Source organism: Bos javanicus, chromosome 19 (genome assembly GCF_032452875.1).
Source record: "Bos javanicus breed banteng chromosome 19, ARS-OSU_banteng_1.0, whole genome shotgun sequence".
NCBI classification, from domain to species: domain Eukaryota; kingdom Metazoa; phylum Chordata; class Mammalia; order Artiodactyla; family Bovidae; genus Bos; species Bos javanicus.
Window position 1 is genome coordinate 28077778 of NC_083886.1, and position 24435 is coordinate 28102212.

The window sequence follows — 24435 nt, forward strand, 5'->3', positions numbered from 1 at the left end:
TTGTGTGTGTGTGTGTGTTTAGATGGAGGGGGCTTCCAGCCACATCATCTGTCTGCTGGGCCATACATCGATTCCTTCTTCTTGCAGGTTTTCTGCCCAAATTCTCATCTGCTTGAGCCTACCATCTTCCTCCCACCAAGATACTGGTTTGCGCGCCCTACACTCCCCCCGCCCCCTGCCAGGGCCCCGCCTTCTCGAGATCAGGGCTTAGCTCTGGGAGGCGCGGAGCTGGGGGCCCCAGAGCGTGGCCAGACCCGGCTGGTTGGAGATCTGCCACCCACACCCTGAACTGCGCAAGGCTTTGGAAGGGCGGGGTCTCGCGCCCCGTTATTTGGCGTTCTCTCTTCTTCCCCCTCAGTAGGGGGGAAACGTCTTTGGGCAAGATGGGTCTCTACCGCGTCCGCGTGTCCACCGGGTCCTCGTTCTGCGCGGGCTCCAATAACCAGGTGCACCTGTGGCTGGTCGGCGAGCACGGGGAGGCGGCGCTCGGGTGGCGCCTGCGGCCGGCGAGGGGCAAGGTGAGCTGGCCAGAGCCGGGCGGGGTGCGCTGCGCCCCTGGCCCCCAGGCCCGCGAGTCCCCGAGAAGAGACGCGCCCCAGATGGCCTCCAGCTTTCCCCGGCGGCTCCTGGCGCACGCCCCCAGCCCGGAGAGAGCTCGGAGGCCGCTGGGTAAAGCGCTTTAGTGCGGGACGCGGCACACAGCAAGTGCTCAATAAGTGTTCTTCTGCCCGGCCTGCTTGGAATTGGGATAGTCCCGTGGTTCTTCAGAACTCGGTCTTTTCCGGAAACTCCGGGGTCCTTGGAGCGGACATCGGTCTCCTGTTTCCTCTTCTTAGAAGCTGCTATTTCAGATCTTCTGTAAGGTTGCTAGATCTCCGACCTTGCAGGTTTTATCTCCGGGATGGAGCGGGAATGGGGACGCGGGAAGCGGGGGAGAACGGAAGAAGCCTCCTGAGAGCACTCTTATTTCCCGGCCCACCCTCTATCCCATCACATGTACCTGGTATTCGCCCCTGTTACGTTTTGCCTCCGCCGATTCCCAGATTTCCATCTCCCACCCGGCTCTCCCCAAGACCCCCAGACCCGACGTTTATCCCATGGACGCTTCAGAGAACCGTGCTCACGTGAGGTCCTCCCCTCCTCCCACCTCCCAAACCGGTCCTCTTTTCTCCCAGGTGCACTCGCGCCTCCGCCTCTTTTCGCCTGCGTCTAACCAAAAATCCAGCGTAGTCCAGTTCATCTCTTAGACATTTCTCGAATCCGTGCCCTGATGTCCATCCCACTCTGACGGCCAATGTCCCCTCGAGCCTACTACATCACCTTCTTCCTCTTCGCCCGCCTCATTGCTCCAGCTCCAAGCCCTTCTGCAGTCAGCGATTTCTTCCCAATACATTCCCACCCTTAAAACATCCCCCCAGGGCTTCTCTGGGGGACCAGTGGTAAAGAATCCACCTGCTAATGCAGGAGCTTTGGCTTCCATCCTTGGTCTGGGAAGATCCCACATGCCTCCGAGCAACTAAGTCCCTGCGCCACATCTATGGAGTCTGTGCTCCAGAGCCGGAGAGCCACAAGTGCTGAGCCCACGGCCCTGGTGACAGGGTAGGGGGACGCGGTAACTGTCTGGTCACCAGTGAGCTCGCCCAGGGCGCAGCCCAGTGCTCCACACAATCAGGGACTTCGGGGAGTCATGCCCCTCTCCATCTTTTGTCCCCCACCTCACCCGGGGCTGAGGAATTCTATAACCGAGAATGGGGTCGTGGAGCCAACTGCTTGGTGCTCGCGCCCGCTTCCTCTCTGGCTCTTTTTGCGCCGCTTTGCCAGAGGCCCAGAGGGAAGGGCATCCAGGGCTCATCCGAGGATCCCTTCCAGAAAGCCCCGCTTGCTGATCCTCTTTTGTCTCCGGCAGGAGGTGGAATTCCAGGTGGACGTGTCCGAGTACCTGGGGCGGCTGCTGTTCGTGAAATTGCGCAAACGGCACTTCCTCTCGGATGATGCGTGGTTCTGCAACTGGATCTCCGTGCAGGGCCCCGGGGCCAGTGGGAACGAGTTCAGGTTCCCGTGCTATCGCTGGGTGGAGGGCGATGGCATCCTGAGCCTGCCCGAGGGCACCGGTGAGCCGCGGGGGGCTTGGGAGTGTAAGACGCCTGGGGCTGGAGAGAAGTTAAGGGGGAGGAGAGAAGGGAGCTGGCCTTTGGGGTCACAGAAGAGGCAGGATGCAGTAGCTGGCACAGGGCAGTGGAGGCTGGGAGAGGGCAGAGATGCTGAAGGGTCAGGGGCCAGCCACAAGGGTGGGCTGAGGGTCCCCTGGCAGGGACAGGGGAGAGGCTCTCAGGAGGAGCCTTATAGCCAGTGCCCTTCTCCCCACTTTCAGGTCGCACTGTGGTCGATGACCCTCAAGGTCTGTTCAAGAAACACAGGGAAGAGGAGCTGGCAGAGAGAAGGAAGCTGTACCGGTCAGCCCCACCCCTGCCTCCTGGCCCCACCCGGGAGCTGCCGACCCTTCCCCAGTACCAATGCCTGGTTTCTTTTCCACTGCAGGTGGGGTAACTGGAAGGACGGGTTAATTCTGAATATAGCTGGGGCCACAATAAATGACCTTCCTGTAGATGAGAGATTTCTAGAGGACAAAAGAATTGACTTTGAGGCCTCACTGACCAAGGGGTAAGAACAAGGCAGGCCGAGTGACAGGGATGTTTCCTGGTCCAGTGGTCAGTCCAGGCTTGTGGACTTCACAGGGCTGGACCAGCCCAAGAGGGCTGTATGGGGTTGTAAAGTTGGATTCTGAGAATAACAAACTCTTCACCATCCTTCCTCAAAGGCTGGCAGACCTAGCCATCAAAGACTCTTTAAACATTCTGACTTGCTGGAAAAGTCTGGATGACTTCAACAGGATTTTCTGGTGTGGCCAGAGCAAGCTGGCTGGTTAGTACCCCTACCCCAGTATTTATCCCAAGACCCTTACTCCCAGATACTACCCATTCTAGGGAACCAGGGATGGGAGACCAGAGGCCTGGTAGGCTAGGGTCAAGTGGGAATGGTTCGGTGGGGGTTGGAAGGACCAGGAGCTCAGATCCCACAGCAAGCTCCGCAAATGCCATCCCCAGAGCGGGTGCGGGATTCCTGGAAGGAGGATGCCTTATTTGGGTACCAGTTTCTCAACGGCACCAACCCCATGTTGCTGAGACGCTCCGTTCGCCTTCCTGCCCGCCTGGAGTTTCCTCCAGGGATGGGGGAGCTGCAGGCCGAGCTGGAGAAGGAGCTCCAGGTGAGCACAGAAGAGCCCTCAGGAGACGGCACAGAGGAATGGGGGTGGGGTCAGCGTTTGTGCTGCCGTAGGGTCCACTGTGGACCCAGCATGCTGCCAGATGGCAAGACGGAATTCCACAGTAGAAATCTTGACTGATCCTGGGGTGACCCTCCATGACTCTCCTCTCCTAATGAGAATAGCATGCTGTGGAGGGAGAGAATGTGATGGGTGACAAAGTCAAAATGAAGACCTATAACTGGGGATTTAGGGAGAGTGTGGAATAAGAGAATCAGGATCAGGGCTGGGGTTTTTGATGGGGTCAGCACGGAACAATTCAGAGAGAAAACTCAGGCGACTTTACTAGTGGTTCAGTGGTAAAGAACCCTTCTTCCAATGCAGGGAACGTGTGTTCAAACCTTGGTCAGGGAACTAAGAAATCACTTGCTGTGATGCAACTAAGCCTGCATGCTGCAACTAGAGAAAGCCCAGGTGCTGCAAGGAAGAGCCTTAGTGTTAATGAGTATTAAGAGCCTGAGAGTTACCCAGCACAGCTCCCCCCAAATAACAGTGTATTTGAAAAAAAGAGAAAACTCATGAGATTTTGGGTGAGACAGACTTGAGCTTGAATCTTGGCTCTGCTGTTTTATAAGCTGTGTGACTTCAGGCAGCATATCTATCCTCTCTGATCATCGGTTTCCTCTTTCATAAACCTGGGGCTAATTCAAGTGCACCTAAGAATTATATGAGGCCGTAAGTACAGGAACCATTACCCAGTATTAAATAGGTGATGGAAACAAGTTAGTTCTTTCTTCCTTCGGGGAATCAAGGCAGGAAGAGATGCCTTATGTTGATGTAGCCCTTGCCCTCTGCCCCCATCCAGCAAGGCACGCTATTTGAAGCTGACTTCTCCTTGCTGGATGGGATCAAGGCCAACGTCATCCTGTGTACCCAGCAGTATGTGGCTGCCCCTCTGGTTATGCTGAAACTGCAGCCCGATGGGAAACTCTTACCCATGGCCATCCAGGTGAGAGAACCCAGGCTGTAGGGGAGTGGTAGCGGTCAGATAGAGAATGCTAAGTGACTTTGGAGAGAGAGGGAAGCGTTTAAACATGCAAGGGGCATAGGAGTCTGCTGTGCACTGGCCCTCACCCCTCCCTTCCCCCCACTCTTGTCCCTGCTCCAGCTCCAACTGCCACACAAGGGGTCCCCACCACCACCGCTTTTCCTGCCCACGGATCCCCCGATGACCTGGCTCCTGGCCAAATGCTGGGTCCGGAGCTCTGACTTCCAGCTTCACGAGCTGCACTCTCATCTCCTGAGGGGACACTTGGTGGCTGAGGTCATCGCTGTGGCCACCATGAGGTGCCTTCCGTCTATACATCCTATGTTCAAGGTAACACTTTAAACCGCCTCCCCCTGCCCCAAACTCTCTACCCCACAGTGAGGTTCCATCTCTGGAAGCACCTTTTCCATGGAGTCTCAGCGTTTGGGGAGAAAACCAATAAAAGACAAGTGAACAAGACGTGAGAGCGTGGCTTGCTCTGCATTTTTAACGATATCACTTGTGAGGAGATAAAAGTGACTCCCTAATGGGGTGGGGAGTGGTGGGAGGGTGAAGGGTGGGGAGTGAGAAATCTCACACTTCTTATGTATAAAGCACAGTTACATATACAGTATATAAACAGAATACACAAATGACTGAGGATTCCCTCAAAAAGAGGGGACCGTGCAAATAATATAGAAGACTTTTTCCAGTCAGTTTTGAAGGGTTCTCAAATAGTAGTAACACAGAGGCCAGTTACAGGGGCTCAGGTCAACAAGAGCAGCCTGGCTTATTACAGTTAGAACAGGGTGTTCATCCATTAACTTTTCTTGAGAGCCTCTGATGTGGCAAAAAAAAAGGCATTCTAGATGCCAGTGCTAAGCAAGACAGGCAAGGTCCTAGTCTTTGGGGGTTGTCATTTCCATTAAGGGCTAACAGACAGTATCGTAATAGATCAGCTGTGATGAGTCCACTGCGGAGAATCAGAGCAGGGTGATGCGATAGTGAGTTTAGACTGGGTGGTTGGGAAATGCTCCTTTAAGGAAGTGGAAGAAAGAATGAAATTATATGGATGGACTTCCCTGGTGGTCCAGTGATTAAGAATCCCTCTGCCAGTGCAGGGAACATGGGTTCAATTATTGGTTCAGGAAGATGCTGAGGAGTAAGCCCGTGGGCCACGACTACTGAGACCACATGCCCAGAGCTCATGCCCCACAACAAGAGAAGCCATCACAGTGAGCAGTCCTGCTCCCCAAAAGAGAGTAGCTCCCCTTTGCTTCAACTAATGAAAGCCTGAGTGCAGCCAGGAAGACCCAGTGCAGCCAAAAATCAATAAATAATAAAAAGGGAGCCAGTCATAGGATGAGGAAGGGGCATATTGCTCTAGGCAGAGGAACAAGCAGTTCCCGAGGCAGGAACAAGCTTGGTGTGTTTGAAGGACAGAAAGAAAGTGAGTGTAATGGACAAAGGGGAGGGAACTGGGTGAAGTTCTGGAGGTAGTAGATTAGATCATGTTCTGGGGGAGGCAAAAAATCTTATTTTTTGTATAAAGGACATACATACATAAAGTACATTACAGATGGCATATCTGTAGCACTAAATGTCATGGGGCAGGTGAGAGTACAAAAAAAAAAAATCTCAGAAGCCTCCTTAGAAAAATGATAATGAAAAAACAGTGGAGAAACATTCAGCTAGACCTTGAATGGTCTTACATGAAGAGAAAAGGAGAATGGCTTCCTTCAATCATCAAAGAACATTATTGTCGAGAGGCTACTGGACTTCAGTCTGCTTTTCCTGAAGACTTGGCACCTTTCCTGCTTTTCAGTCCATATTTCCTTCAGGGACCAGCCACAGCTGTCTTCTGACCCTGTCCTTCCCTGTTCCTCTCCCTCCAGCTTCTCATTCCGCACCTGCGATACACCATGGAAATTAACATCCGGGCCAGGACTGGGCTGGTCTCTGACTCGGGAGTCTTCGACCAGGTATGAGGAGAGAAGTGGGATTCACGCTCCCTCTGGCCTGAGGGCAGGTGGATTTGCCTGACCACGCTGTCTTTGCTTCTCAGGTGGTGAGCACAGGTGGGGGCGGCCATGTGGAGCTGCTCCAGCGAGCAGGAGCCTTTCTAACCTATAGCTCCTTCTGTCCCCCTGATGACCTGGCTGACCGAGGGCTCCTGGGAGTCAAGTCTTCTTTCTATGCCCAAGATGCCCTGAGGCTCTGGGAAATTCTCTCTCGGTGAGGTGGGAGAAAGGCAGGGCTGGTGGTGGGGGAAGGCTGGGAGAAGAGGAGGTCTGTGCCCCAGCAAGGGGGCTGCGGGCCCTGGCCTGTCCACATAGGTAAGGACCGTAAAGGGCCTGTGGGCTCCATGTCATCAGCCTCCACTCTCCCGCCCTGACCCCTCCACTGGCAGCTACGTGGAGGGGATTGTGAGTCTCCACTATAAGACGGACGAGTCTGTGAGAGACGACATTGAGCTGCAGGCCTGGTGTCGAGATATCACTGAGATTGGGCTGCTGGGTGCCCAGGACCGAGGTAGGATGAGCCCCAAGACTCCAACATGTGACTCTTCCCTAGAACTTCCCCAGAATCTTCTCTACTTCTATGGAACCTCCAGAAGCATTTCCAACTCCTTTGAACACACCCAAAGCTTTCCCAGACTCCTTTTCCTCTCAGCTAGAGGCAGGTCTCCATCCTGTGCAGGGGGAGCCCCTCTAGGTCCCAGATGCAGTGGGACCAGTGGTTGCTCTCCGAGAAAAAACAACAAAACAAAGAGCCCTGATTTGTAGCATTTGCCCATCCCCATGGTGTAAATAGTCCCATCGTGGCTACCAGGGTGATGTCATTTGGCTTGCTTAATACTTGAACATTTGACATCCTTGGTCCCTGTGAGCCAGTGTGAGCTGCACTAGCACCCCACTGAGTGGGACCCTCCCCAAAATCTCCCTGCTTCCACCACCCCAACCCACACTCAAGTCACTCCCCACCATGGTTGCTGAGAGCCCTTGGTCTCCTTCTCACCTCTCGTTCTCCTCCTCAGTTCCTATGAGCTCTGCCTCTAGCCTTGGCCTCCCAGTTTCTAACTCTCCGTATCCACTGCAGGGTTTCCCGTCACCCTACAGTCCAAGGACCAGCTTTGCCACTTTGTGACCATGTGTATCTTCACCTGCACTGGTCAGCACTCCTCCACTCACCTGGGCCAGGTACTTATCACAGAGGGCCAGCTGGGCATTTGTGCCTGGAGTGGGGAAGGCGGCCATGTGCAGGTGGCCTAAGGGATTCTCAGGCTTAGCAGACAGTGAGTTTAGATATTTGCCCTCTATAGCTGGACTGGTACTCTTGGGTCCCTAACGCACCCTGCACAATGCGGCTGCCCCCACCGACCACCAAGGATGTGACACTGGAGAAAGTGATGGCAACACTGCCGAACTTCCATCAGGCTTCTCTCCAGATGTCCATCACTTGGCAACTGGGCAGACGCCAGCCCATCATGGTGAGAGCTAGGCGCCGGGTCCTGAGGAAGGGGGCAGGTACAGGGAGGTGTGACACTCCAAACTGAGGGGCAGTAAAGCTCTCAACTGCCTTTTCTCTCTGTCCCAGGTGGCTCTGGGTCAGCATGAGGAAGAGTACTTCTCAGGCCCTGAGCCCAAGGCTGTGCTAAAGAAGTTCAGGGAGGAGCTGGCTGCCCTGGAAAAAGACATAGAGATCCGGAATGCCCAGCTGGACTGGCCCTACGAATACCTGCGGCCCAGCCTGGTGGAAAACAGCGTGGCCATATGAGCACCCCCAGCCGTGGGTTGTTTCAGCCCTCTTCCTCCAACCCCATCCTCTTCCCAACTTCCATCTTCTCCCAAATCACCTTTCCACTGTCCACACCCACTGTAAACAAATCTGACTTTAGATACACCACCTAGGGAAGTCATTCCATTTCTTCCTCTCTGCCCCCGTCCTTCCTCCTTGATCATTCAGATCTCCCATTGAGCAGGTAATAGCCACATTTATACAAACAGTTTCAAGAATAGAATAGGGTATAATACATATTACTCTATACCTTTAGAATCAAGTATGACTTTGAACCTAAATTGAGTTTAATGACAAGAAAAATGGCATTTTAGACTAAGGAAAGAAAAGAATTTAGTCCAAACTCCTAAATCAAGGGCTTCCCCAGTGGCTCAGTGGTAAAGAATCCACCGGCAATGCAGGAGATGCAGGTTTGATCCCTGGGTGAGGAAGATCCCCTGGAGGAGGGCATGGTAACCTACTCCAGTAGTCTTGCCTGGAGAATCCCATGGACAGAGCCTGGAGGGCTATGGTCCATTGGGTCACAAAGAGTTGGACACAACTGTAGTGACTAAACATGCACACACACATCCTAAGTCAAATGCTGGCAGAAGAATATACAGCATAACTTTCTAACTGGGTGGGATTCACCACGTGTCCTGAAACCAGACACAACACGAAGCAATTAACATTAACACAGCAGTTCTCACAATTTTCATTTCATGACTCACTCAGTTAGAAAATGATCAATGGAAGGAAACTGGTTAAACAACAGAAACTGCTCTCAGTTGGAAGTATCTGGCCTCAGTGTTTTTCCCAAAGGATCCTTATCTGTAAGCCATTTGCACTTCATCAGTTGAGAAGCACCAAATAAAAATGATTAGCTGGAAAAGTACTAAAAATCTCATTATTTTAACAAGCAACAACAAAGGAGTCAGTAAAATCCAACTTCTGTATCTGATTAAAATTTTGGAAAAATAAACTAGGAAGTTTGATTTCTTAATATGATTGTCTGGATATTTTAAAATAGAAACTAACAGTAAACACAAGCCAGAAGTGTTTCCTTTACAGTACGATCAAAGTTGCTTCTTGCTTCTGATTCTGTTTAGTTTGGCAGAAGACATATGGGTGAAGCTGGGTCTGATCCTTGAAACTTCTTTTCTTCTTCTTCTGATTCTTGAAATTTCTTAGGAAATAAACAGGAGAGGTGGGAGTAGAGTTTAATGATGGGGTCTATCTCAGTTCAGTTCAGTTGTTCACTTGTGTCTGACTCTTTGTAACCCCATGGACTGCAGCATGCCAGGCTTCCCTGTCCATCACCAACTCCTGGAGCTTGCTCAAACTATGTCCATCAAGTAGGTGATGCCATCCAACCATCTCATCCTCTGTCATCCCCTTCTCCTCCTGCCTTCAATCTTTCCCAGCATCAGGGTCTTTTCCAAGGGGTCTATCTAGGAGAACCCAAAGGGGCTTCCCTGGTGGCTCATGGTAAAGAATCTGCCTGCAGTGCAGGAGACCTAGGTTTGATCCCTGGGTCAGGAAGATCCCCTGGAGAAGGGAATGGCTACCCATTCCAGTATTCTTGCCTGGAAAGAGGGGCAGTCTCCAGAACAATGTGGTTCACATCAGGAAATTAGGCTTGACCCTTAGGGAACAGCCACGGAAGAACTGTAAGTAAGGGTATGACAGGGTCCTGGAAGTCACACCCACAGAGGCATCCCTTCTCCTTGGAGGCCACACCCCCTTCTCCATAGAGGCCAGAGGGACGTGGAGGAGACAAATTAGGAGTATAGGATTAAAATATAGAAACTACTATCCATAAAATAGACACGCAACAAGGATTTGCTATATAGCACTGGGTATTACACCAAATATCTTGCAATAACCAGTAATGTAATGTAACCTACAAAAAAAAAGCAAAAAACCTGGAATCACTCTGCTGTACACCTGAAACTAACACAATATTGTAAATCAACTATCATCAGATCAGATCAGATCAGTCGCTCAGTCGTGTCCGACTCTTTGTGACCCCATGAATCACAGCACACCAGGCCTCCCTGTCCATCACCAACTCCCGGAGTTCACTGAGACTCACGTCCATCGAGTCAGCGATGCCATCCAGCCATCTCATCCTCTGTCTTCCCCTTCTCCTCCTGCCCCCAATCCCTCCCAGCATCAGAGTCTTTTCCAATGAGTTAACTTTGGCATGAGGTGGCCAAAGTACTGGAGTTTCAGCTTTAGCATCACTCCTTCCAAAGAACTTTAATTTAAAAAAAGTAGTATGCTTGCCAAAGTTATCAGTCCCCCAAGGATTGGCACTATACATACTTCAAGGATAACAAAGAAAAATAGTTTCCTTCAGAAAGGAGTATCTTTGAATTTGAGGTATTATAAAGGTCATGAAATCTTCCAAGTTAAACAGAGTGTCTATTTTGTTTAATTATAAGAAATCAGTGAGCACTTGTAAAAACCTAAGATGATGAAGTGGCAGGACTTCCTGGTGGTCCAGTGGCTACCCCAAGCTCTCAACCTAGGGGCCCTGGTTCAGTCCCTTGTCAGGGAACTAGATCCCTCATGCCCACGGGGCAAGAATTCACATGCCTCAAGGGAAAAAAAAAAATCCTGCATGCTGTAACGAAGATGGAAGACCCCTTGTACCAAAACTAAGACCCAGCATAGCCAAATAAATGAATATTAAAAAAAAAAAAAAGGAAAAGTGCAAAGACTAGCTAGGCTGGGGCTAGATAGAGATAATACCAAATTGACAGTGTTCTATTTGTTAAGTTTTTAAAAAAATTTTGGCCATGCTGTGCAGCGTGTGTGATATATAGTTCCTCAAGCAGGGATAGAACCCACATCCCCTGCAGTGCAAGGCAGATTCTTAACCACTGGACCACCAGGGAAATCCCCTAGATATATCTTTTTAAAAGGCTAAAACAAACGTCACTTTCTAAATTCCCTGTATTTGCTTTATAGGTCAGAAAAGTTACACCACACTATTATTTAAAAATACATAAAAGTGAGAAGGAAATGGCAACCCACTCCAGTATTCTTGCCTGGAGAATCCCATGGACAGAGGAGCCTGAAGGGCTACAGTCCATGGGGTTGCAAAAGTCAGACACAACTTAGTGACTAAACCATACATGTGTTCAACTAAATTGGTACAATTTAAATTTTATAAATCTTTATAAACTAGCTCTTACAAGTATTAGGTAAAATTGAAAAACATGTGTAGCTATGAGTTATTCCATTTATACTATCTGGGTAGAAAGTTTTAAGATGGCATATATTTCTGACCCTGCTGCTGGGAAAGGCTGAAGGCAAAAGAAGAAGGAGCCAGCAGAGGAGGAGATCGTTAGACAGCACCACCAACTCCATCAACTTGAATTTGAGCAAACTCTGGGAGATGGTGGAGGACAGAGGAGGCTGGTGTGCTACAGTCCATGGGGTTACAAAGAGTCGGACACAACTTAGCAACTGAAGGCCAACAATTTTTCTGATGAGTGCTTATTGTCAATAATGATTATGTTTTATGGTATTAGTTTTATGGTATTATTATATACTTTCTAAAATTCTTTTTTTTTAATTTTATTTATTTATTTGCCTTGCCAAGTTTTAGTTGTGGCATTTGACATCTTTACTTGTGGCCTGTGAATTCTTAGTTGTGGCATGTGGGATCTAGTTCCCTGACCAGGGATAGAACCTGGGCCCCCTGCATTGGGAGCACGGAGTCTTAGCCACTGGGCCACTAGGGAAGTCCTAGTACTTTCTAAAATTCTTAATTGCTTATGAGACCTTAATCTAAATCAAGGTTGAGGTAACTGAGTGGGTAGTTTTATTTTATATGGAGGCTACTAGTGAAAATAAAAATTACAGAGCAGAGGAAATAAAGCATGGTCATTGTACAGCTTCCAGCTACCTTTTTGAGTAACATATTTTTTTTTTAGGAGAACCAGTAAAACTTATTTAAAAGAACCAGTGCTTCCCATGCACTTCCCACGTGTGCAGTTAAAGAATCCGCCTGCCAGTGCAGGAGACTTGGGAGACTGGGGTTCAATCTCTGGGTCAGGGAGATCTTCTGGAGGAGGAAATGGCAACCCACTCCAGTATTCTTGCCTGGAAAATCCCATGGACCAAGGAGCCTGGTGGGCTATAGTCCATGGGGTCACAGAGTCTGACACGATGGAGCGCACACGTGCACACACACACACAACACTTCTCATACTGATGGATTTCTTAGTCTCAGTGAGGGGAGAAAATTCTGGATCCTATAAAGGGACATAGTGTGTGAATGGGTGGGACATATATTGGAACTAACCCAGCATTGTTATGTCTCTGGGTCTTAGGTTCTTCCTGTGCAAAATGCCCAGGTTTTATGGCATCTAAACTTCCTTTTCACAGCTATTTGTAAGGCCTCCCCAGACAGCCATTTTGCTTTTTTTTTTTTTTTTTTTGCATTTCTTTTCCACAGGGATGGTCTTGATCCCTGTCTCCTGTACAATGTCACGAACCTTAGTCCATAGTTCATCAGGCACTCTATCTATCAGACCTAGGCCCTTAAATCTATTTCTCACTTCCACTGTATAATCATAAGGGATTTGATTTAGGTCATACCTGAATGGTCTAGTGGTTTTCCCTACTTTCTTCAATTTAAGTCTGAATTTGGCAATAAGGAGTTCATGATCTGAATCACAGTCAGCTCCTGGTCTTGTTTTTGTTGACTGTATAGAGCTTCTCCATCTTTGGCTGCAAAGAATATAATCAATCTGATTTCGGTGTTGACCATCTGGTGATGTCCATGTGTAGAGTCTTCTCTTGTGTTGTTGGAAGAGGGTGTTTGTTATGACCAGTGCATTTTCTTGGCAAAACTCTATTAGCCTTTGCCCTGCTTCATTCTGTATTCCAAGGCCAAATTTGCCTGTTACTCCAGGTGTTTGTTGACTTCCTACTTTTGCATTCCAGTCCCCTGTAATGAAAAGGACATCTTTTTTGGGTGTTAGTTCTAAAAGGTCTTGTAGGTCTTCATAGAACCATTCAACTTCAGCTTCTTCAGCGTTACTGGTGGGGGCATAGACTTGGATTACTGTGATATTGAATCGTTTGCCTTGGAAACAAACAGAGATCATTCTGTCGTTTTTGAGATTGCATCCAAGTTCTGCATTTCGGACTCTCTTGTTGACCATGATGGCTACTCCGTTTCTTCTGAGGGATTCTTGCCCGCAGTAGTAGATATAATGGTCATCTGAGTTAAATTCACCCATTCCAGTCCATTTTAGTTTGCTGATTCCTAGAATGTCGACATTCACTCTTGCCATCTCTTGTTTGACCACTTCCAATTTGCCTTGATTCATGGACCTGACATTCCAGGTTCCTATGCAGTATTGCTCTTTACAGCATCGGACCTTGCAGAGGAACCAGAGGTCAAATTGCCAACATCCGCTGGATCATGGAAAAAGCAAGAGAGTTCCAGAAAAACATCTATTTCTGCTTTACTGACTATGCCAAAGCCTGTGACTGTGTGGATCACAATAAACTGTCAAAAATCCTGAAAGAGATGAGAATACCAGACCACCTGACCTGCCTCTTGAGAAATCTGTATGCAGGTCAGGAAGCAACAGTTAGAACTGGACATGGAACAACAGACTGGTTCCAAATAGGAAAAGGAGTACATCAAGGCTGTATATTGTCACCCTGCTTATTTAACTTATATGCAGAGTACATCATGAGAAACGCTGGGCTGGAAGAAGCACAAGCTGGAATCAAGACTGCCCAGAGAAATATCAATAACCTCAGATATACAGATGACACCACCCTTATGGCAGAAAGTGAAGAGGAACTAAAAAGCCTCTTGATGAAAGTGAAGAGATGGATGAGTGAAAAAGCTGGCTTAAAGCTCAACATTCAGAAAACGAAGATCATGGCATCCGGTCCCATCACTTCATGGGAAATAGATGGGGAAACAGTGGAAATGGTGTCAGACTTTATTTTCTTGGGCTCCAAAATCACTGCAGATGGTGACTGCAGCCATGAAATTAAAAGACGCTTACTCCTTGGAAGGAAAGTTATGACCAACCTAGATAGCATATTCAAAAGCAGAGACATTACTTTGCCAACAAAGGTCTGTCTAGTCAAGGCTATGGTTTTTCCAGTGGTCATGTATGGATGTGAGAGTTGGACTATGAAGAAAGCTGAGCGCTGAAGAATTGATGCTTTTGAACTTCGGTGTTGGAGAAGACTCTTGAGAATTCCTTGGACTGCAAGGAGATCCAACCAGTCCATTCTGAAGGAGATCAGCCCTGGGATTTCTTTGGAAGGACTGATGCTAAAGCTGAAACTCCAGTACTTTGGCCATCTCATGCGAAGAGTTGACTCATTGGAAAAGACTCTAATGCTGGGAGGGATTGGGGGCAGGAGGAGAAGGGGACGACAGAGGATGAGATGGCTGGATGGCATCACTGACTGGATGGACGTGAGTCTGAGTGAACTCTGGGAGTTGGTGATGGACAGGGAGGCCTGGCGTGTTGCGATTCATGGGGTCGCAAAGAGTCGGACATGACTGAGCGACTGAACTGAACTGAACTGAACTGAAACTTCCTTTATATCACCCAGAACTGTACCTGGCAATTTACTGCTCAATCTATCAAGCTGTTAGAATCACACCCACATGTGACAAAACATACTGAACTCAGAATTTCTGTTAAGCCCACCTATATCAACAATTTCAGCTTGATGTTAAATAATGCTCCTCTTTCCCTTGGCTGTCTGCCCTCAAAATCTGCTCCCCAGAAAAGTCCTTGGAATTGTGTTGACAGTAATAAATAAAATATCTCTGATCTTCTCAATATGCAAACTTTCTCTTCCAGAATCTGGTAGCACACTTACGTGTGGTTTACATTTACATGTCACGTCCCTTTCTGAGGACTGGCTCTTGTTGAGGAGTGGGTACTGAGGGGAGTTGTTGGTTGGTTTTCTTGCATGGGATCTTCTCTAGTGAGGTGGCTCCATCGTGTCTAAGCCAGTGAAGAGGAGGGGAGGGGAGGTTCATCTCTAATAGGACAAATGCCAGGAGCCTGACTCCCTTTCTTGGATATGCACTTAACTATGGAATTTCACCTAACGAGGAGAGTAGAAGATAAAGTTCCTATGAACTTTCTTTCCAGGCAATAACTGAACTGACTAAGTAATACAAGATAACATGGAATGATAACATAACTGTTTTGGGTACGAATAAACATTCTATTACATAAGAGTGTTTGAAGCAAAGCATTTGGAGCTCAGCTAGCAGCTTCTTCTTTTTTTTTTTTTTTGTCTCCACTATAGCTTTTATTTCTTTTAATTTAATTTTATTTTTTTAATTTTATTTTATTTTTAAAATTCACATAATTGTATTAGTTTTGCCAAATATCAAAATGAATCCGCCACAGGTATACATGTGTTCCCGATCCTGAATCCTCCTCCCTCCTCCCTCCCCATACCATCCCTCTGGGTTGTCCCAGTGCACTAGCCCCAAGCATCCAGTATCGTGCATCAAACCTGGACTGGCAGCTCGTTTCTTACACGATATTTTACATGTTTCAATGCCATTCTCCCAAATCTTCCCACCCTCTCCCTCTCCCACAGAGTCCATAAGACTGTTCTATACATCAGTGTCTCTTGCTGTCTCGTACACCGGGTTATTGTTACCATCTTTCTAAATTCCATATATATGTGTTAGTATACTGTAGCTAGCAGCTTCTTATCTTCATAAAAATTATTTATTTCTTTTTGGTCGTGCTGGGTCTTCACTGCTGTGTGCTTTCTCTAGTTGTAGCGAGTGAGGACTACTCTTTGTTGTGGAACACAGGCTTCTTAATATGGTGGCTTCTCTTGTGGCGAAGCCCAGGCTCTAGGGCGCATGGGCTTCAGTAGCTGCAGCTCCAGGGTCCCCTGCATTGGCAGGTGGATTGTTATTCACTGGGCCACCAGGGAAGTCCACTAGCAGCTTTTTAAATGCAACATTAGGTGGCAGTTAACTCTAAAAGAGCAGAGGAAGGAGAGTAGTGACTCTCCACATTTGGTGAGGCTCCCAGATTTCTAACCTATCGTGAGACGGGGAGTGAGTCTGAGGGAGAATTATTATCTTATTGTAAATCTGGCTCTTCCTCTAGTGAGGTGGTAACACCATGTCTAAGCCAGGGAGGAGCAGCATCTTCAGGAAAAGGTTAATAAGGACTTTCAATCCACTTCCTCTTGCCAATTGGAGGCAGACCAGTCATTCAAAATTCACAGCTCTCACTGGGGAAGCAGGGTGCTTAGAAAGTTGAAGCACCCTCTTTCCCTGAGGGTGAGAAGCAGTCCGGGCTGGCGGAGAGCATTCAGACATTCCGTTTTCCACCCAAGATCTGCCCTCCTGACCTAAACTGCTAGAACCTATGTCAAAGAACCAAGCTAAGATACTCAATCCATTGGCCATGGTGGTGCAATTCCAGTCATGACCCAGAATGGATGTTGGGGCTCAGGGCACCCAGCTTGGCTCTGATAGGCATGATCTCTTGGTAACAGTGTGTGAAACACAGATATCTGGGGACCAAGCTCAGAACAAAGTCCAGAAGCAGAGGCTAGGAGCCAGAGAAACGTGGTGCTGAGCCAGGGCCAGGATCTGAGAGGGAGAGAGGGGGCCACTGGGCATCGTGGATCAGAGACGCAGCATCCCAGGGCACAGTGTTGGTCTCTGTGAAGGTAGACCCATCCTTAACTATGAGCTGAAGAGCGGCATTTGTGACTGGGGAGGAACAGTGTGTGTGTTAGTCGCTTAGTGGTGTCTGACTCTTTGTGACACCACCAACTGTAGCCCACCAGGCTCCTCTGTCCATAGGATTCTCCAGGCAAGAATACTGGAGTGGATTGCCATTTCCTTCTCCAGGGGATCTTCCTGACCCAGGGATTGAACCCAGGTCTCCTGCATTGCAGGCAGATTCTTTATCGTCTGAGCTATAGGGAAGCTGAAGAGAGGCATTTGTGACTAGGGAGGAACAGTAAAGCGAACAAAAGGGGCCAGTGCTCTCCATCCCATCTATCCTGCTCATTTCCTACGTTGGGCCATAGATGCACACACTCCTGATGCCTGAATTTCCACCATTACTTGGACTTTGAGCCTCTTTCTTCTCAGTTAAGAAGCAGTTCCTGGGGTTTCCCTCCTGGTCCACTGGTTGAGAATTCGCCTGCCAACGCAGGGGATGTGGGTTTGATCCCTAGTCTGGGAAGATCCCATATGCTGTGAAGCAACTAAGCCCGTCCACCACAAGAACTGAACCAGCACTCTAGAGCCCACAGAGCCCGTGAGCTGCAACTACTGAAAGCTGAGCTCTGGAGCCCATGCTCCAAAACAAGAGAAGCCACCGCAATAAGAAGCCTGCACACCGAAACTAGTAGCCCCTGCTCCCTGCAACTAAAGAAAGCCCACGCAGCAACGAAGACTGAGCACAGTCAAAATAAATAAGTACATCTTAAGGGGAAAAAAAGAAGCAATGCCTCCATCAGTGATGGACAATGTGCTTCATCTATGAGAAGTGAATCTGACTGCTTGAGTCCCAGGGCATTTAACCATCCTTCAATTATCTGTCCTATATCACCCTGTCCCCACTTTATTTTCTTGGGTTCCAAAACCACTGTGGACAGTGACTATAGAAATGAAATTAAAAGGTGCTTGCTCCTTGGAAGAAAAGCTATGACAAACCCAGACAGCACATTAAAAAGCAAAGACATCACTTTGCTGACAAAGATTTGTCTTGTCAAAGTTATGGTTTTTCTAGTAGTCATGTGTGGATATGAGAGTTGGACCACAAAGAAGGCTGAGGGCTGAAGATCTGATGCTTTCAAACTGTTGTGTTGGAGAAGACTCTAAGGAATTCTTTGGACAGTAAGGAGATCAAACCAGTCAATCCTAAAGGAAATCAACCCTGAATATTCACTGGAAGGACTGATGTTGAAGCTGAAGCTCCAATACTTCGGCCACCTGATGCAAAGGACCAACTCATTAGAAAAGACGCTGATGCTGGGAAAGATTGAAGGCAGGAGGAAAAGGGGACGATAGAGGACGAGATGGTTGGATGGCATCATCGACTCAATGGATGTGAGTTTTGAGCAAACTCCGGGAAATGGTGAAGGACAGGGAAGCCTGGTGTGCTGCAGTCCATGTGGTCACAAACAGTCACACAGGACTGAGCGACTGACAACACCACCTGGGAAGCCCCCATCTTCAAAAGATAACTGACAAATCCAGGAAGGCTCTTTAGCCTACTTTGAGCTTTGTGCGCCACCTGCTGACTACCAAGCAGTACTAGATGGAGGAACCTCAGGGTGCCCACAAAGCCAAGAGAAACAGGCCAGCTGTGGGGAATTCAGAGCTGGCCTAAGAACTTTGAACACTTCCTGCCTCCCTGTGAATAAAACAAGAGCGGCCAGAAGGGCCTGAATTTTCCTTCTGCGGTTTATGGTGGGCTGGGGACTCTTACATAGTGATCACAGTCCTGGGGCAAAATGACAACACCAGCACTGTGCATTTATTTTGTATATACATTTTTACATTAAAAAAAGATTTCATTTTTCAAAAATTGAGTGACTGAATAGATACTTGAAATCCCAGAAGGAGGAATGGAGTCCCTGATGGGCTCAGAGGCTCCCACTTCCGACAGTCTCTCCATCACAGGATTTCAGAAGAGTGGTGGTTAAGAACATAGGCTCTGGACTTGCACTGCTTAGGTTCTAGTCCTGGAAGAAGGAAGATTGAACGTGTGTGCTCAGTCATGTCCAACTCTTTGTGAACCCATGGACTGTAGCCGGCTTCTTTGTCCAGTCCTGGATCCACACAGCACTTATCAGCTGTGTGGCCCTGAGCAAGATTATACTTTGTCCCTAGACATCCTTGCCTACTGGCTGGGCTGATTAGACAAGCATGCTAAAAAAAAAAAAAAGCAACAGGTGTCTGTCTGTCCAATGGAACTGTGAACAAACCAGGCATACTTCCTTGACAGACAAAAGAAATACAAACCCAATAACATGTTCACTCCGGAGAAGGCAATGGCAACCCACTCCAGTACTCTTGCCTGGAAAATCCCATGGACGGAGGAGCCTGGTAGGCTGCACAGTCCATGGGGTCGCGAAGAGTCGGACACCACTGAGTGACTTCACTTTCACTTTTCACTGTCATGCATTGGAGAAGGAAATGGCAACCCACTCCAGTATTCTTGCCTGGAGAATCCCAGGGACAGAGGAGCCTAGTGGGCTGCCATCTATGGGGTCGCACAGAGTCGGATACAACTGAAGTGACTTAGCAGAAGCAGCAACATGTTCACTCACTTAATATATATGTATTGAGTGTTTATTACTTACTGTCCCTGTACTCTGGGAGGTGAAGATGAGTTGACATGTGGTCTCTGCCACCACTGAGATGCTTATAATCGAGTAGATGTCACCCTAATGTTTGACCAAAACAGGACAAACCAACCTTGATCACAACTCCTTCCTCCCCACATACCTTTCTCTCAAAAGTAACTAACATACTGACTTTGATAGCCATCATTTCATTGCACTTCTTCTTGGTTTTATCACTCAAGTGTGCATGTGTAAACACTGTAGTAATGCTCATTAATTAAACATGATATGTCTTTTACATCTCCTTTACTCCATAGTTTCTCCTTCCCTCTTTTCCCTACCCTTATAATTTATGTTGGAGAACCCAGGCTGTTTGACCAGTGGAGTTACTGGATTTTGCTGATTGGCTATTGATGGTGCAGTTCAACTCCTCTGTCCCATGTATTTTCCACAACCAAGCAGCTAGATCAAGAGACTTGATCTGATCCAGATTTAATCCTTTTTGCAAGCCTACATTAATGTTGTCATCATTCCTTTTGCCAGGAAAGAAAGAGTGGAGTAAACAAGCAGGTTCCCTAGACTATGGGGGCACCTTAGGAAGGCCGTGTATGTATTTCATCCCATCCAGACCAGCAAAGCTAACATATACGGATACGGTTAGGAACAAGGAAGAAGAGCAGGGTCTGCTAATAGTAATGATACAGTAGGAATGACTGTGGTCAGTGACCAGCTACCCTCGAAATAAACTCAGCAGCTTTAGATACTGAAATAGGAACCAATGACAAGTACAGCTACTTTGAAACTCCTGCAGGTTTATCAGCTTTCATCCCATAGGTATAATCTTTGGATTTGCTAATGCCAAGATTAGCATTGTGAATCTCTTTGAGTCTCTCCCCTTCCCTCTCCACCCAGCCTGGAACAGTACCTAAAGCCCACCCAGAATTCTACGGCTGTACAAATTCAAGACACTAACCTACATGAAAAGATGCTTAACTGCGAATTATTAGAGAAATGCAAATCAAAACCATAATGAGGTATCACCATACACCAGTCAGAACAGCCATCATTTAAACGTCTACAAAAAATAAATGCTGGAGAGGGTGTAGAGAAAAGGGAACCCTCCTACACTGTTGGTGGGAATGTCAGTTGGTGCAGCCACTGGGGAAAACAGTATGGAGATTCCTTAAAAAAACTAAAAATAGAGCCACCTTATGATCCTGCAATCATTCCTGGGCATGTATCTGATAAAGGTGAAAACTCTAATGCAAAAAGATATATGCACATCATATTCATAGCAGCACTATATACAACAGCCAAGACATGGAAGCAACCTAAATGTCCATCAACAGATGAATGGATAAAGAAGATGTGGTACATATATACAATGTTATACTATTCAGCCATAAAAAGAATAAAATAACAAATGCCATATGTAGCAGCATGGATGGACCTAGAAATTATCACACTAACTGAAAAGTAAGCCAAACAGAGAGAGATCAAATATCATATGATATCACTTATATGTGGAATATAAGAAAATGATACAAATGGTTACCAAAGGGGAAAAGGGTGGTGGGATAAATTGGGAATTTGGGATTAACAGATACACATTACTAGATATAAAATAGATAAACAACAAGAATTAACTGTATAGCACAGGGACCTATTTCAATGTCTTATGAACGTGAACATGAAAGGTGCTCAGTCGTGTCTGACCCTTTGCTCAGACTGTAGCCCACCCAGCTCCTCTGACCATGGGATTCACCAGGCAAGAATACTGGAGTGGGTTGCCTTTCCCTTCTCCAGGGGGATTTTCCCGACCCAGGGATCGACCTGGGTCTCCTGCATTGCAGGCCGATTCTTTAACAACTGAGCCACCAGGGAAGCCCAATAATACCTTGCAGCAATAATTAAAAGAATCTGAAAAAGTATATTGAGATGTGTATCACTGGATCACTTTGCTGTACACTTGAATAATTGTAAGTCAACTCTACTTCAATTAAAAATCTAAAACATCCTCCTTTTAATCCTTATTTTGTTCTACAAGTAACAATCAGTTCAATGCTTATCACCAGTTCTGACTCTCCAGCAATTTTGTTTTTGTTTTGTCTCAAGGTCATTTTCTAGTACTGGATAGTTTAGGAAGGACTCACAGGAACAGTATTCTCCAACTTCTTGCATTTTGACAACAGTCTGTCTATACTTTTTATATTTGAAACCAGTTTTGTTAGATCTAAAATCCCTAACTCACATTTTCTTTCTATGAGCATCTTAAATATATCTCTTCATTTTCTTTTGGTACAAAGCATCAATTGTATCAGTCAGCATTCAATCAGAGAAGCAGAATCCTGTGAGTGATACAAAATTAGGGATTAATACAGGAATTAGACCTTACACAATTGAAGGAGCTGTTGGAGAAGACTATGTGTGTCTGCTGCCTCTGTGACTAGCATAGAGACTAAAGTCTCTAAAAGCCAGCTCAGCTAGCAGATGGAAACTTAGATGTGAAGTGGAAGAGAGAAAGGACAAATTGGAACTTGTGAGGACAAACTGGAAACTGTATATATCTCTTTCTACTGTCAGCATCAATGGTATGAAGCCCCCCAAGAGAATTTAGTGCATTCATCGTGGAGCTCTGTATGCTGCTGGCCCAGGACTTAAAGATCTGAAGGAAGAGATGTGGTGGGAATTTGAAGAAGCTGTGGTCCCAGGTGGTATCCCACATGGATAAGGTGAGCCAGCAGACAAGCAGCAACTTGCGTGAGTTGCCACAGTGCCTGGGGCCCTCCTCCAACCCTCCAAGTGTGAAAACAACAACCAAATAGCTGCTCTTTCTCTTAAGCATTCCAAATCTTATGCAAATTTCTCTCTTGATCAACCCTCATCCAGAACCACAGAGGTAAATTTGAGTTTAACTAAAATGACATAGTACATTACTATGCTGTTAAAAAGGTCTGATGACAATTTAATTATACTTCCCTAATAAGTCATATGCCTTTTGTCTAGATGCATCAAATATCTTTTTTCCTTTTTCTTTAAAGGTCAGTGATTTTATCAGATCATGTCTTAGTGCTGGTCATTCTAAGTTGATTTTCTTAGGTATATATTATACTCATAATATGTTGCATCGTATTTGTTCATGTCTTTTACTTCAGGAATATTTTCTTGATTATAAGTTTTAATATTTGTTCTGACCCCTTGCTCTGGTTTTTGATCGTCTTTTCTGGTATTCTTTCATTTTCTGTAATGATGTTATTTTGTACTTTTTTTTTAAGATAATTTTTTAAGAGTAGTTTTAGATTCACGGCAACATTGAGAGGAAAGTAGAGATTTCCCATAGACCCCTACCCCTACACAAGCACAGCTTCCCCCATTATCAGCACCCCGCACCGGAGTGTTACTTTTGTTAAAACTGAGGAACCTATACTGACACATCGAAGTCACCCAAAGCCCACAGTTTACATCAGGGCTCACACTTGGCATTATATTCTGTGGGTTTGAACAGATGTATAATGACACGTATCCATCATTATAGTATCATACAGAGTTTTCTCACTGTCCTAAAAACCCTCTGTGATCCACCTATTCATTCCTTCCTCTTTCCTAATCCCTGGTAACTATGATATTTTTATATCGTAACATGTGTCCACAGGTTTGCCTTTTTTGAAATGTTATATAGCTGGAATCACACAGTATGTAGCCTTTTCAGATTGGCTTCTTTCACTTAGTGAAAGTATTTGGGGTTCCTCCATGTCTTTTCATGGCTTGATAGCTTATTTGTCTTTAGTGCTGAATAATATTCCACTGTCTGAATGTACCACAGTTTATTTATCCACTCAGCTACTGAAGGGCAACTTGGTTGCTTCAAAGTTTTGGTAATTACGAATAAAGATGCTATAAACATCTGTGTGTGTATTTTTATAGTTTTGTTCTTTATTCTCTCTTTTCCTTATAGTAATTTTGCATGGCATTTCACCTCACTCCCTTTGTATTGCCATTTCTATGTGAATTTAGTTTTCCTGTATTATTGGAAGAGGCTCTGCTCAGCTAGCATTTCTAACTTTCTAGATCGCCTTTTTTTTTTTCTTGTAATGTTCACAACCATGGTGCCTTGATTGTTGAGATTTCCTGGATCTGTTCCCCTTCCCTACTTTTATCGGGATCTTTTCTTTCCTTCATTTTTGTTGAACTTGTCCAAGGAGTTTCTCCTCAGTGTGAAGCTTTGTCCTGGCCTTAGTTGGTCGGTTTCAAGAGTCCATGGACTGTTCTAGTTCCTTTAGGTCTAATCACAGGCCCGAGCACCGACCTGCTATTAGAGTAGGGAAAAAACAAAAATCCCTCTCTAGTTTCAATTGCTGTTCCCACATTGGCCTGTTCCCATCTGTCCTGCTGTCAGGCTTCCTGTTGCTTCCTTCCGTGTTCTCTCGCCAGATGAGATGCTGAAAACTCATAGTTCTTGTGGCTCTCGGTGGTTTGTCCCAATTCACTTGTATTACAGGATTTGTGGGACAACTTGCTGTCCAAATTTCAGTAAATATAAAAATATAAATGTAAAAATCAATGGATTTTGGGGACTTCCCTATCAGTCCAGTGGTTGGGAGTCTGCATTTTCACTGCAAAGGGCATGGGTTCAATCCCTGGCTAGGGAACTAAGATCTTGCATACCACGCAGCACAGCCAGAAAAAGAAAAAAAAAATCAATGGGTTTTTGGTTTTGATACGTAGTCGTTTATCTGTTTTTATGTGAACATTCAGGAAAATCCAAAATCTATTGCTGCCTCTGCTGATATCATCTTCCAGAATCTCTATGCACTACGTTTTATAGTAAAAAACTGAGGTATAGGAAGATTCATTGGTAATTAGCTTGTAGTGGGATTTTCTGAGGTTGCAATGATGGCAGGGAGCCAGTGTTGATTGCTGAGAATGGGAGTGTCATTATCAGATCAGCTCATTTGAAAGATCAACTTGGCAGAGGTTTAGTGATTAGAGAAAGATACTGGAATGGGAAGACCAGTTA

General features: G+C 46.5%; 1 protein-coding gene and 1 long non-coding RNA gene across 6 annotated transcripts in view; one reads left to right on the forward strand and one right to left on the reverse strand.

The window, feature by feature from the left end:
- LOC133232037 (uncharacterized) overlaps nt 1-24435 on the reverse strand; it is a 141591-nt gene that overhangs the window by 35920 nt on the left and 81236 nt on the right. The window lies entirely within an intron of this gene.
- Nucleotides 384-8066, forward strand: LOC133232022 (polyunsaturated fatty acid lipoxygenase ALOX15). Of its 2 annotated transcripts, XM_061390924.1 has the most exons (14): nt 384-518; nt 1907-2111; nt 2372-2453; nt 2539-2661; nt 2819-2922; nt 3105-3265; nt 4128-4271; nt 4431-4640; nt 6185-6271; nt 6355-6524; nt 6700-6821; nt 7389-7489; nt 7612-7779; nt 7887-8066. In XM_061390924.1, exons 1-14 carry the CDS (start codon nt 384-386, stop codon nt 8064-8066), a joined length of 1992 nt encoding a protein of 663 aa, XP_061246908.1. The 2 variants fall into 2 exon arrangements, with proteins under 2 accessions (XP_061246908.1, XP_061246907.1); XM_061390923.1 differs by lacking the exon at nt 384-518 and having other exon boundaries at nt 1688-2111.